The sequence below is a fragment of the Pyrus communis genome, chromosome 17, assembly GCF_963583255.1.
Source record: "Pyrus communis chromosome 17, drPyrComm1.1, whole genome shotgun sequence".
NCBI lineage: Eukaryota > Viridiplantae > Streptophyta > Magnoliopsida > Rosales > Rosaceae > Pyrus > Pyrus communis.
The window spans coordinates 1,779,457-1,790,760 of NC_084819.1; the positions used below are offsets into that span (position 1 = coordinate 1,779,457).

At 35.0% G+C, this 11,304-nt stretch overlaps 2 protein-coding genes across 4 annotated transcripts; one reads left to right on the forward strand and one right to left on the reverse strand.

Annotated features, from left to right (window-relative positions):
- Positions 1–4,745: 4,745 nt before the first annotated feature.
- Positions 4,746–7,480, forward strand: LOC137721871 (uncharacterized). Of its 3 annotated transcripts, none has more exons than XM_068460900.1 (5): positions 4,746–4,767; positions 5,676–5,754; positions 5,950–6,103; positions 6,713–6,813; positions 6,961–7,480. In XM_068460900.1, exons 3-5 carry the CDS (start codon positions 6,006–6,008, stop codon positions 7,464–7,466), a joined length of 705 nt encoding a protein of 234 aa, XP_068317001.1. In that variant the 5' UTR covers positions 4,746–4,767; positions 5,676–5,754; positions 5,950–6,005; the 3' UTR covers positions 7,467–7,480. The 3 variants fall into 3 exon arrangements, with proteins under 3 accessions (XP_068317001.1, XP_068317000.1, XP_068317002.1); XM_068460899.1 differs by having other exon boundaries at positions 5,679–5,754; XM_068460901.1 differs by having other exon boundaries at positions 4,747–4,767; positions 5,679–5,754; positions 5,882–6,103.
- A 329-nt stretch (positions 7,481–7,809) lies between these two features.
- Positions 7,810–10,249, reverse strand: LOC137721870 (vacuolar-processing enzyme-like). Its single transcript, XM_068460898.1, has 9 exons — positions 10,026–10,249; positions 9,743–9,907; positions 9,484–9,640; positions 9,272–9,354; positions 8,962–9,158; positions 8,762–8,810; positions 8,464–8,655; positions 8,102–8,308; positions 7,810–7,962 (listed from the first exon to the last, which is right to left on the reverse strand). The coding sequence occupies exons 1-9, from the start codon at positions 10,212–10,214 to the stop codon at positions 7,828–7,830; spliced, it is 1,374 nt and encodes a 457-aa protein (XP_068316999.1). The 5' UTR covers positions 10,215–10,249; the 3' UTR covers positions 7,810–7,827.
- Between the last annotated feature and the right edge of the window lie 1,055 nt (positions 10,250–11,304).

The window sequence follows — 11,304 nt, forward strand, 5'->3', positions numbered from 1 at the left end:
ACATCAAATCTTATCATTTCATAAAAAAACTCTCATCTTTTTTAGTGTAAAATATATTGTTGTATTAAAAAAAAAAAAAAGAAGTTACTCATCAAATCTCATGGTTTAATAAAAAACTCTATCCGGCTCATGTTTTGAATTTTCCTCACGATTCTTGCAGATTAGTATCCAAATTTGAATTTGAATTCGCATGAAGCTATGAGAACTATAAGTAATTTTACATGTTTTCGTTGAGTCGTTTACAACAGTAAGCTTCATTTTTGCTAGTATTTGTTACATGATTCGTGAGTATTATACATTGATTGTCTTACGTAAGTAATTGCTCAAGATGCTTTTGACATTGATTGTGTTAGCTTCGGGGGCTTTTAACATTACCAAGATGGAAGACTACATCTTACTGTTAGAATTATGTAAAATTTCTTATTCCACCATGATAGGTAGTTACAATACGATAGGTGGTTTAGCTTGTACAAGTGCTTATATGGCAGGTAGTTCGGACTGTAAAAATACTTATATAATAGGTAGTTTAGATTATAAAAGATCAGTTGAAATCTAAGTTTACGTTGACTAATATTATAATATGATAGGTAGTTTAGCTTGTACAAGTACTTATATGACATGTAGTTTAGATTATAAAAGTACTTATATAATAGGTAGCTTAGATTGTAAAAGATCAACTGAAATCTGGGTTTATGTCGACTAATAGGGTACCTGAGTTGAAAAAAAAAAATAGAAAATAATATAACTAATAGCGAGGCCCCCCAAGAGATTTATAGGTGTCTGAAATTTTGGAAATGTCCTAAATTAATTTTAGGAAATATTTGGTGCGAATAGAATGACTCTAACTTTGGCTTATAGCACACAATTTTTTGTGAAAAAAAAAATTTGAAATTTTTAGCTTTAAGAAATATTTTGCGCTGGAGTTAAGGAAAATATTGCAAAACCTTTGGATGTGATCCTACCGATTATTAGGTCTTGAAACTATTTTTTATTGATTCTTAAAGTGAGAAAATAGAAAAATATCTTTAAATTTAGGTTTTAAATCATTGACTACAAGTGTTTAAAAGTGAATTATAATATATTTTGCACGGAAAAAATATATTTGGAAAAACACGAATATGATAATTTGTTGTTATGGTAAGAGAAATAAAAAAAACATTAACAAAATAAAAAAATAAAAAAAAACCGAAAAATAAAAAATTGAAAAAGGAGGGATCGGTAAGAAGATAGCGACTTTTTCTGTTAATAGTCGCTATCTTTTTAGCGATTATTTTGAGAAAGAATAGTTAGCAAAGTACCGATCGTATCATTTTTTTTTTCTTTTTCCATTGAATAGCTATAGTAGAGTAAAATAGTAATCACAATGTAAAGTATAACCTAACAACAAAAAGTGTTGACACATGGAATCCTATTCATGGACCTAAATAAAAAAATAACTAAAAATTGGACTAATCTAATTGTTAGGCCATAAAATTGGGAAATGGATCATTTCCGGATCTCTTCCACTAAATCCACCCAATCACCTAATTCGGATCCTTGAAATTTAGTTCAACGGCTAAAGTTATTATAACTTTTAAAGGGGTCCCCTGTTAGTAGCCATTGGATTAAATTTCAAGGGCCTGAATTGATTGATTGGATGAATTTGGTGGAAAAGATCTGGAGAGGATCTCTTTCTATAAAATTGGACCTATTTCAAGCTAGTTTATTTACACATACCAGATTTGTAAGGAAGAAGTTAATTTAAACCACATATTAATGAAACTCTTTTTGTCAACTATAAAAGGGTGAAAAAATATTTTTGTCTTCTATTACAAAATAAAATTATGGACAATAAAGTAATTTGCACAAACTAAATTTTACAGTTGTTTTTAAAAGTATCATCTACATGTAATCTTAATAAATCACCTACAAGAACTCTGGATTTTTACGGGTGTATTGTTTTATGAAACTTCGAATTTCTACGGCACTTATTTTCAAAACTTCAAGTTCAAGTTTAAGTACGAACTCTAGGTTCATGATACCTGTAAACAAACGCAATATACATATGTAGTGAACGAGAATAGCTTTAGGACCTATGTGCGAAAAGAATGAATGACGACCCAAAATATGGGGCTATCGTGGCTTGCAGACCCAAAAGAGTGGTTGTTAGGTTGCTGGGCAACAAAGGAGAAGTAAATGGGTTAACAAATTATATACCCAATTATTGGGCTAAGAAGGAAAAATGAAAAACAAGACCTAACCCATAGGCTTGTTATTTCATGTGAGCCAAAAATAAAATAAGGCCCAAAAGAAAAAAAAAAAACAAGTGGGACGGTTTGGTGCATATGCCCAATTGGATTGCGGGTCGACTGCAGGCAGCTTAGGTCTGTAAGAAAGGTGATGTAAAACGACTTTGTTTTGGACCTTAGAATTTTGGAACAGGAACGACTTGGCTCGGGCAGCGCGGCTTCAGGCTGCGGCTCCCATGCGTGTAGGGTTTGAAAAACCCCATTTTCTTCCTTCTCTTATTCACACATATTCAATTCACCATAATTATAAGAACAATAAATTGAAGCTGAATCTATAATTTGAAAAAAAAAAAAAAAACGTAAAATTAGAGTTCATGCTTCATGGTGAATGTTTCAAGCAATCATTGCTAAAAAAAAAATATCAAAATTGAAACCATGTTTTATAGATTACTTGGATTGCTTGATGAATATTGTGAATGACTTTGTAGTAAACAAGCATTCAGTTTCTTAGCTCAGTGTCAGGAGTGTGTTTAACAATGCGTTGTGGCCTAAATTAACTAAAGGAGAGAGAGAGGGGTGGAGTTGCATAAAGAGAAAATATAGGCTTGAGAATTACTGTGATGATATTTCTCCGTACCTTGTGCCTTTTTTAAGAAAAATAATGGGGTTACTTGCCCTACAAGTAATACAAAGTTGTGCCTTTTTGTTTTTTGTAATTAATTTTTGAATTGTTTCTTACTAACATTAGTAGTTGTTGAGACTATAAATATTCAAGTAATGATTTCTGTTGTGACATTGGTGTGAATGCCCACATAAAAAAAACAACCACATATGGCTAAGGGTGGAAAGTGGAAGAATAGAAGTCAAAATTATATTGCATTAAAAGAGCGTATGCTTGTATCGTATGGGTAATACAAAAAGATGAAAAACATAAAGTAATAATCATGTTTTCCTCATTTGTCCCTCTCTACGTTCATTTCTCTTATTTGATACTAGTGAAGAAAATAAATAGAATAATACATGACTCCCGTTTCATTTCAATCTCTAACAACTCTAATAATATATATAGGTACGTATTATCTGATAATAACATGTTTCTAAATGCTCAAGGTAATCATTATCTTGAATTAGTCAAAGCTCCAAAAGACTCCAAAACAAAATTGTCGAACATTGTAATACTTTAGCACATTCAATCACATATATTAAACATTAGCCCGTTTTATCAATTATATTTTTCCTCTCAAGTGAGGCATATATATATATATATATTATATGGCCCTTTATAACCAAATATATCTCGGGATACTAAACCTAGTTAGAAACTAATTTTTTTTTTTGTTTTACATATATTAAAATAGACGGTTAAATGGGTACCCATTTATAACCGCGAGTAATATCCATAACCGTCCATTTAAATTTCACAGGTAAACGGTTATACCCATAACCATTTATTTTTCTAAATGGTTACCCATAACTGTAATCGTCAAATTTAAATAAACAGATAACCGCAGTTACCATAACCAATGGCTATTTGCCCATCCCTAACCTGCACCCCTTCCCTCTCTTCTCTCTTCTGCACCTGCAACACCCTCTTCGGCTTTCCGTTTTCTCTCCCCCATTTTTATCCCCCCTTCACCATTCCTCTCCTAACCCCCACCCTCCTCTTCCTCCTCCTTATCCTGCACCCCAACCCCCACACCCTTCCCTCCCTTCTCTCCATTCCTCCTTATCCTATGTTCTCAAATAACAAATATATCCTCGCGAGCACAGTCTCTCTCGGTTCGAATTGAAACCCCCAAAACCACTCTCTCTTAAACCCTAACAAGAAATTCACTCTCCCCTCGCACACCACCGAGCTACCCTACCAACATCTTTAGAACTTGATCTGATAAAAAAAAAAAAAATCCTCCCATCTTCTTGCACTCTTCTACGTCTCTCGGCATCTCTTGTTGGAATATGTGGCCAAGTGGCCAACTCACATCCACTTTCGGCTAATAAAATAATAAGGTGGACAAAATCATTGTTGCTTTCCTTGTTTTGGGGAAGAAAAAAGGGAAAAGTAAAAGGGAAAAGTTTGGTTGTCTTCAACACCCGTGAGAGCTCTTTTTCGGTTTATAGGGAGAGTTGTAGAGAGAGAGGTGTAGATGAAGAGAGAAAAGGATGAAGAGGAAAAAGCATCCAAAGAGATGGTGAGAGCATTTGGCTCTACCATGGGCACGGGTGAGAGAAATCAAGAGAGCTAGAGTGAAAGGTCTCTAGTGAAAGAACTCTTGGGGTAGAGTGAGGCTCTTGGGAAAATTCTGTGAGTGGGTGTACAAGGGATATGGGATTGGGTTATGTCGATTTAACTCATGTGTAACTTGTACTGTTTTTCTCATAGTGAAGAGCAATATCTCTCCGAGGACGTAGGCAGGTTTTTGCCGAACCTCGTAAATTTCTCGGTGTCTTTATTTCTTGTATTTTAAACTATTCAACTGTGGGTTTGTATGTTGGTGAAGATAATCAGCCAAGGCACAACATCTCTCTCGTCGGGTCTCAGGTAATGATTTGATTTTCTCCCTCGTAATTTTCTGCTTTGATGGGTGGTTTAAATTTTCAATTTCTTCCATGGAAGACGAAGGCATTTTAGTATCAGTACAACTGTTTGGGTTTTGTTTGAATTTTCTACCCAAATCTGGAAGGGGTGCGGGTTGCAGAGAGGGAAGAAGGAAGGGAGGGCGTTGGGGGAGGTAGACGACGAGCGGGTTTTTTGTATTTTTTTTATAATTTTTTAATATTGAAGTGGGCCTTAACACATGGCGCTCAATTATTATCTACGTGGACGCTACATCATCAGTTAATAGAAGTTTTAATGAATGTATGAAACTATCCCAAAATTTAAACTGGAGGTATGATTCTAAGATAAAAAAAAATTTCATGTACCAATGTTGAAAACCACGAAATTTCAGTTAGTAAATTGAGATTCACTCTAATATAATTGGTTAGATACGAATAAAATTTCTCATTTTCAAATTATACTCCCGCCCCTCTAGAAGTCGGATGGCACATATCCGTCTTCTGTCCTCTGTAACGCACTCTCAAGCATCATCTCCCCTATCTGTAATTTGTTCACGCCCCAACACCGAACCCTACACATCTGAGATATCGTTCCCCTCTTCTTCTTCCTCGTACATCTTCTTCTTCTTTTTTTGGCAAGTCAAAGTTCTGTTTAGATAATTAGATGGCGATTCTGTTAGTTTTTCAAATTTAAGTACTTTTCCTTTTCCTACATCAATATAATTGATTGGACTGGGTTGTTATGTGGATCATGAAATTACAGTTATTTGGCATGTCCGAAAATGTTAGTTTTATACATTATGGATGAGTAACTCCATCAAAATTTTAGGTTATGCCGGATTGAGTAGTATGTATTTGACGTGGATTTTGGTGGGTTTGTTTTTTTAATAGCAGGCTTGAAGATTGGAAGAAGGTCTCCGATCCTAACAAGTACTTTATCTCCGACTTCGTTGGAATGGAGTAGACAGACGTAAGTAGTATGTATTTCCTATTTGATAACTTCATATTTGTAACCGTCATTGCATTATTACTTACCAGAAAATTTAGCAGAAAAATGGAATTTGGTTTTGTAACTGGATCTTTTGGTATTCGTGCAGTATGATCTTGGTTGTGACTAACTAGGGCTCTGGTCTTTAACTTAAGAACGTTCGACTTCTTGTCACAGTGCGATTGGAAAGGAGTTGGCAGCAGGAAACACAGTCATTTGAACTTGGTATCGTAATGGGGGATGTCGTTAGTAAAGCTGCAAATGGGGTCGGCGATCTACTTGAGAAAGCATTTTTGGCTCCATTTAAGACTATGTTCAATACCTCGTGCGAGTAAGTTGTATTGTTCTCTTTATTCTTGACCATGTTCTGTTCAACCAACCAGATGACCTAATTTCAGAAAAAAAATTAGTATGATGCTTTATGTCCTACACCTTTGCCGGAATAGATGCTGACTTCATTTCATCTGCAGTAGTTTGTTTGTTACACTGACTCGGAGGCTTCCTATAAGTCTCTTTTGTATAACATTTTTTTTTCCATTTTCTCGTAAACTTACTTAGATGGTAAAATATTTTGGTGAATTACTTTGTTGGCAGAAGGAATTTCTTCGTAATGCACTTCTTAAATATTGTAATGCCCTTCATGCTAGTACAGATATGCTATACATGAAGTTTAAGTTTATATGTCCTTGTTTTGCCATTGGCGTTCATATTTTTACTTATTGATAGGCACTTTATGTTCTGAGGTTGTTGAGTGGACAATGCGTTAGGCTCGTAGGCATTGATGCAGATCGAAAGGGGAAGTATTCCTTTGCAAGATGGGAAGATGAACACTTCTCTGCTTGCATATGTTCATATTCAAGCAAAGATGATGTGACTGTATGCTAAATTTACCTTTGGATTATACTTCACAACTAATACTATAATATTTTCGATTCCGCAGGGATGTTTGTTCAGGACCCTGGGATTTGATTTGTTTCATTGAGCATCTTTGTGTCTCCAATCTATTGAGACTGTTAATGATATCGATCCTCTGCTACATAAGTAATTCTTCCTTCTTTAATTAGTTTAATCTTAATTCCACTATTTTCTTCGATTCGAAGATTATCTCCGAAGAGCATTTAAATTTGAGCTTCACTTTCAGAAGGGTTGGTTTGTTGCTTAATTACTCATATTTTTATTTTCTTTCAGCTTTGTTGTTCTTTTATCTATTATTCAAGCTGGGAATCTTCCAATGCGTTGGAAAGAGCCTATGTAAAATGTGTTGGGCTGCATGTGAGACGTATTGGTTTGCATTGGAAGATATTACTTGTTTCTTGTGGTACAAGCTAAGGAACACTAGGAGGATAGACCGACGTCGTCACCGCCATCGCCGCCGCCGCCAATTTCGAGACATAGAACAAGGCTTCAGTTCGAGTGAAGAAAATGACTTGTGGGATAACCATCATAACTTAAACGTCAGTAGAAAGCGGAAGTCAGTCAGCAGGAGAAGAAAGGACAGGCTGCAGAGCTCGATTTACCCTTCAAGTAGGCATGATACTCGCAGCCATCGCCATGTAAGGTTAAAGTCTAGGGGAAGGTCTGTTCGTGTTGTGGGCAGGTCTCGAACGGTGAGAAGTTCTAGACGTCTTCAATTAAGCAAGGTGAGAACTGTTGGAAGGCAAGCCAGAACTTTGAAGAGGAGGAGAATTAGATGATTGTCTGTGATTCTGAAATTAGTTTGGAACTAGTATTGTATTTTGATTAGTTGAATTTAAGATATGATATATTTGATGAACATATGAGACTGGAAATCCTCGCGTATGAGGAGACAATGCGCGAATACCTCCCATCGGAGTCCAGAGACCATTTCTGAGAATCTGCAGGGGACAGATGAAGGCATATACCTTCAACAGAGGATGTTCAATTACCTCAGGTTCTTTCAGGTCTGCCCTATGATTAGCCTTGCAAGACAATTTCCCAAAATATTTTGTATTATTTCTTTTTTCTTATTCGCATCACACGTACATGTATTGATCATTTGTCTGATCAGAAAGGAAGTTCTAGACATTGGGTTTGTTAGGCACAAGTCTGATCAGATGCTGCAACCATTTTCTCTGTGGTAATCCCAGCATTGCATATGTTGGCTATAGCTCGCGTGTACTTCATTCCGTATGCAGATAAATGTCCACAGTACTTCTCATAAATATTCAACTGCATGGAAAGAACTCAAAATTAATAATCTCGGAGATAAAACTTGTTGATTTACTTCAAAAATATGAACAAAGAAGCACATTCACTTGCGTGTCGTCTGTATCGATTTGATGTATAGAATTAGAGGAGATGAACTTACAAAGTTCTTGAAGCAGTCCCAATTATCTACCACAGGTTGCCCCTGTGGCCTAACATTCATTAAAACGTTTGAGCTCTTCTCGTGTCCGAACAAAACCTCGCCCAGTTTCGTTATGCTATAGTCCACGTTTTTCCTAAGAGCAATTTCAAGCAGCAGCTGCTTCTGAGCAACCTGTTTCTCTTGAGATCCAGTAGGAGCTCTTTGCAGCTGAAACATATAGAACGAAAAATACAAATTGTCAAAAACATATGAAAAGTTCTCTATACGGAGAGTTTGGCATGTACTAATCAATACATATATGTGTGTACATGAAAATTAAACACATTGAAGTTTGGAATTCAGAATAAAAGAAGAGCAGAAACCTTTTGCTGAAGGTAGAGGAGCTTCGTGTCACGTTGGTTAACAGCCCTTGAGAATGAAGGTGAAGAGATATCGCTGGTGGAAGTAAGGCTACGATTAGAAAGATCTACACCCATGTAAGCAAAGAGGAGCTCCGGTTTATGACTCATATCTCCATACTGCATAACATGCGAATTAATTGTTCTTCTCCGAACCTGTAATTCAATCGACATGGTCACATGGTCATATTATTCTAATTTCACCAACACTAGAGATGATATCCATAAATATTTTACATACGAGAAATTTTCAAAATATTACCCTTTGATATTGATTCTCCAAAGTTTCTTTATGCAAATCACTTATGTCACTGCTCTCAAATGTGAAGATATGGTCCAAAAGTCACCAAAACAACAAAGTAATTAGTATGAGCATTTGATCGAAAAAGTATTTGAAACTGGCAAAATAATGTACTCTGTTTCATTAGAACAGCATTTTCATAAAGAAAGGCACCGCTTTACCAATCCTCCATCCAGGAAATGCTATACAAGTCTCCCAAACAAGTATCAAACTCGGCAGGAACTGATAGGTCACCGGGACAATATGTTCCATAACTACTCTCTTCTGCATTCGATGCGGTGGTAGCATAAATATTCAGATTACTTGAAAGGAGGCCCTCAAACATGCTCCCTGCCTCGCAAGCTTCAATGTAAAATACCTAATTTTTTTTTTTTCCACATAAATACATCAAAACCTCAGAAAATACATGAAAATCATCAAAAAAAGAGTTGAAAACTTCAGTAAGACTGTTACTCAAGTGAAAATTCTCACCATGCTTTTGTAACCTTTAGAAGCATTCTTCTTCTGTAGTACACGTATGAGATCTTTCGCATAAACATAATCGCTAGGCATCCCTGAACACAATATACTGTTTATATGCAACCCGAAGAACAAAATTTACTGAATTTATGGGACTATATAAGATCACTAAATATATATTTTCAAAGTTAATAAAATTAAAATAAAAAAAAGCTACAAATTACCAAGTAATCCTACAGAACCATGGTCTGCATAATATATGAAAACATGGTCATTCGGACCGCTACTTAGAACCTTGCCACTTCCTCCGGTGAGAGCACTTTTGTCTCCGAGAATAACAGCATAGAGATTGCGTGCGTTAACGTGAGTTCCTGTATAATCCTGCATTAGAAAAAAAAAATACTTACAGGTAATTAAACAATGTTAAACTAACAAATTAACCAGCTAGAAATTAAAAATCAAACTCAGAACATTAGTTACAACCTTGGGAACTCCTTTATAAACATCAGGTCCGTTTGGCTTGTTGATGATGACACCTTTTCGAGGATTTTCCGAGTTGTACGCGATATCATCGTACATGAAAACGATGATGTTCTCGTCTTTCAGTCCTCCTTTTTTAAGTATCTGGTACGCATGGCATATGTCAGCCTGCATGGAACGATAAAAGATTAAGACGTAACCCTAATTTTTATTACTTGTAACATAACTAAGATAAATAATTTACTAATAATACTATAAATAATCAAAATTTTGGACAAGCTTAAACCTGGTGCCTATAGTTGTAGTAACCATTTGATCCTGCAACAAGAACTGCCCATCTTTTTCCCTTACCAGCAGTGGTACTTGGAGAGCCATTGTTATCTCCATTAATTTCAGGGAAGCACAAGCTTCCATGAATAGCCAAACTTAACAAAGTAAGAGATAGTAAAACCACACAATAACCTTGATTAGCCATGATCTGCAGATTAACCTTGACAAACCAATAGCCAAACTCTCAAGTCAAGTGCGAATACATGCTCTTTTAATGAGGGAGTCAATTTATAGATGTCTTACGGTTGAAATGAATGGTTCAGATTAAATCTCCCCTACGTGCTCAAGAAGGAAATGCATGTCTAAAATCTTCTGAGGAATAGTTGTTTCAAACTTCATCAACCCACTCAACTCTTCATAATCAACTTGGTGATCCTAGACGTACGTGGCACACCATATCATGGATTAATACTAACAAATATAATGAAATACTCCAACCATCCATTAAGGACAACGATTTGTCATTTGTCAACCTCACATATAGTGTAAAAGATAATCGTTTATTACATTATAGTTTAATAGTATTTCTCTATATTTTAAATATGAGGTTTAGAGTACTTCTAGTGTATAAAGGTCCCTCTTGGCAACGTGAAATTTTTTTGTCTTTATTACATTGATATTTTTACATTAAGGGAAGGGGGAGTTTTTGTTTTGTTTTTTATGTTGTTTTTAGTACATCGATATTGGGAATGAGGAATTTGGCTAATCCATACAATGAGCAGCTTAATCTGGTATCGAATTCGTTATCCACGAGATTCGAACCTAAGACCTCTCACTTCCAACTAAGTGAAGAGAAATACCACCAAACCGTAGTATAGTGTGGCTAATCAAGTGAATAGTAATCGTCTTTAATGAACAGTAATTGTCTATTGCATTTTCTCTCCTAAAACTGAATAGCCAAGACAATTCGTATTAAAATATTAGTATTTTTTATTTATTTTATAAAATAATAAAAAAATGATTCTATTTTTTAATTTCGAACAGGTTTAATTTTAAATAAAGTGTCAAATTCAAAAAATACAAATTACACAAAGTACCAAATTAAATAAATGCAAAATTACATAAAGCACCAAATTAAATAAATACGAAATTACATAAAGTACTAAATTAAAATACAAATTACATACCAAACGGTGTTATTAACTTAAAATTAATAGGAAAAAAAAATTCAAATTACATGTTTATAGAAAGAAAAAAAATCATAATTTTTTTTTAAAATTGTAATTAATTTTTAA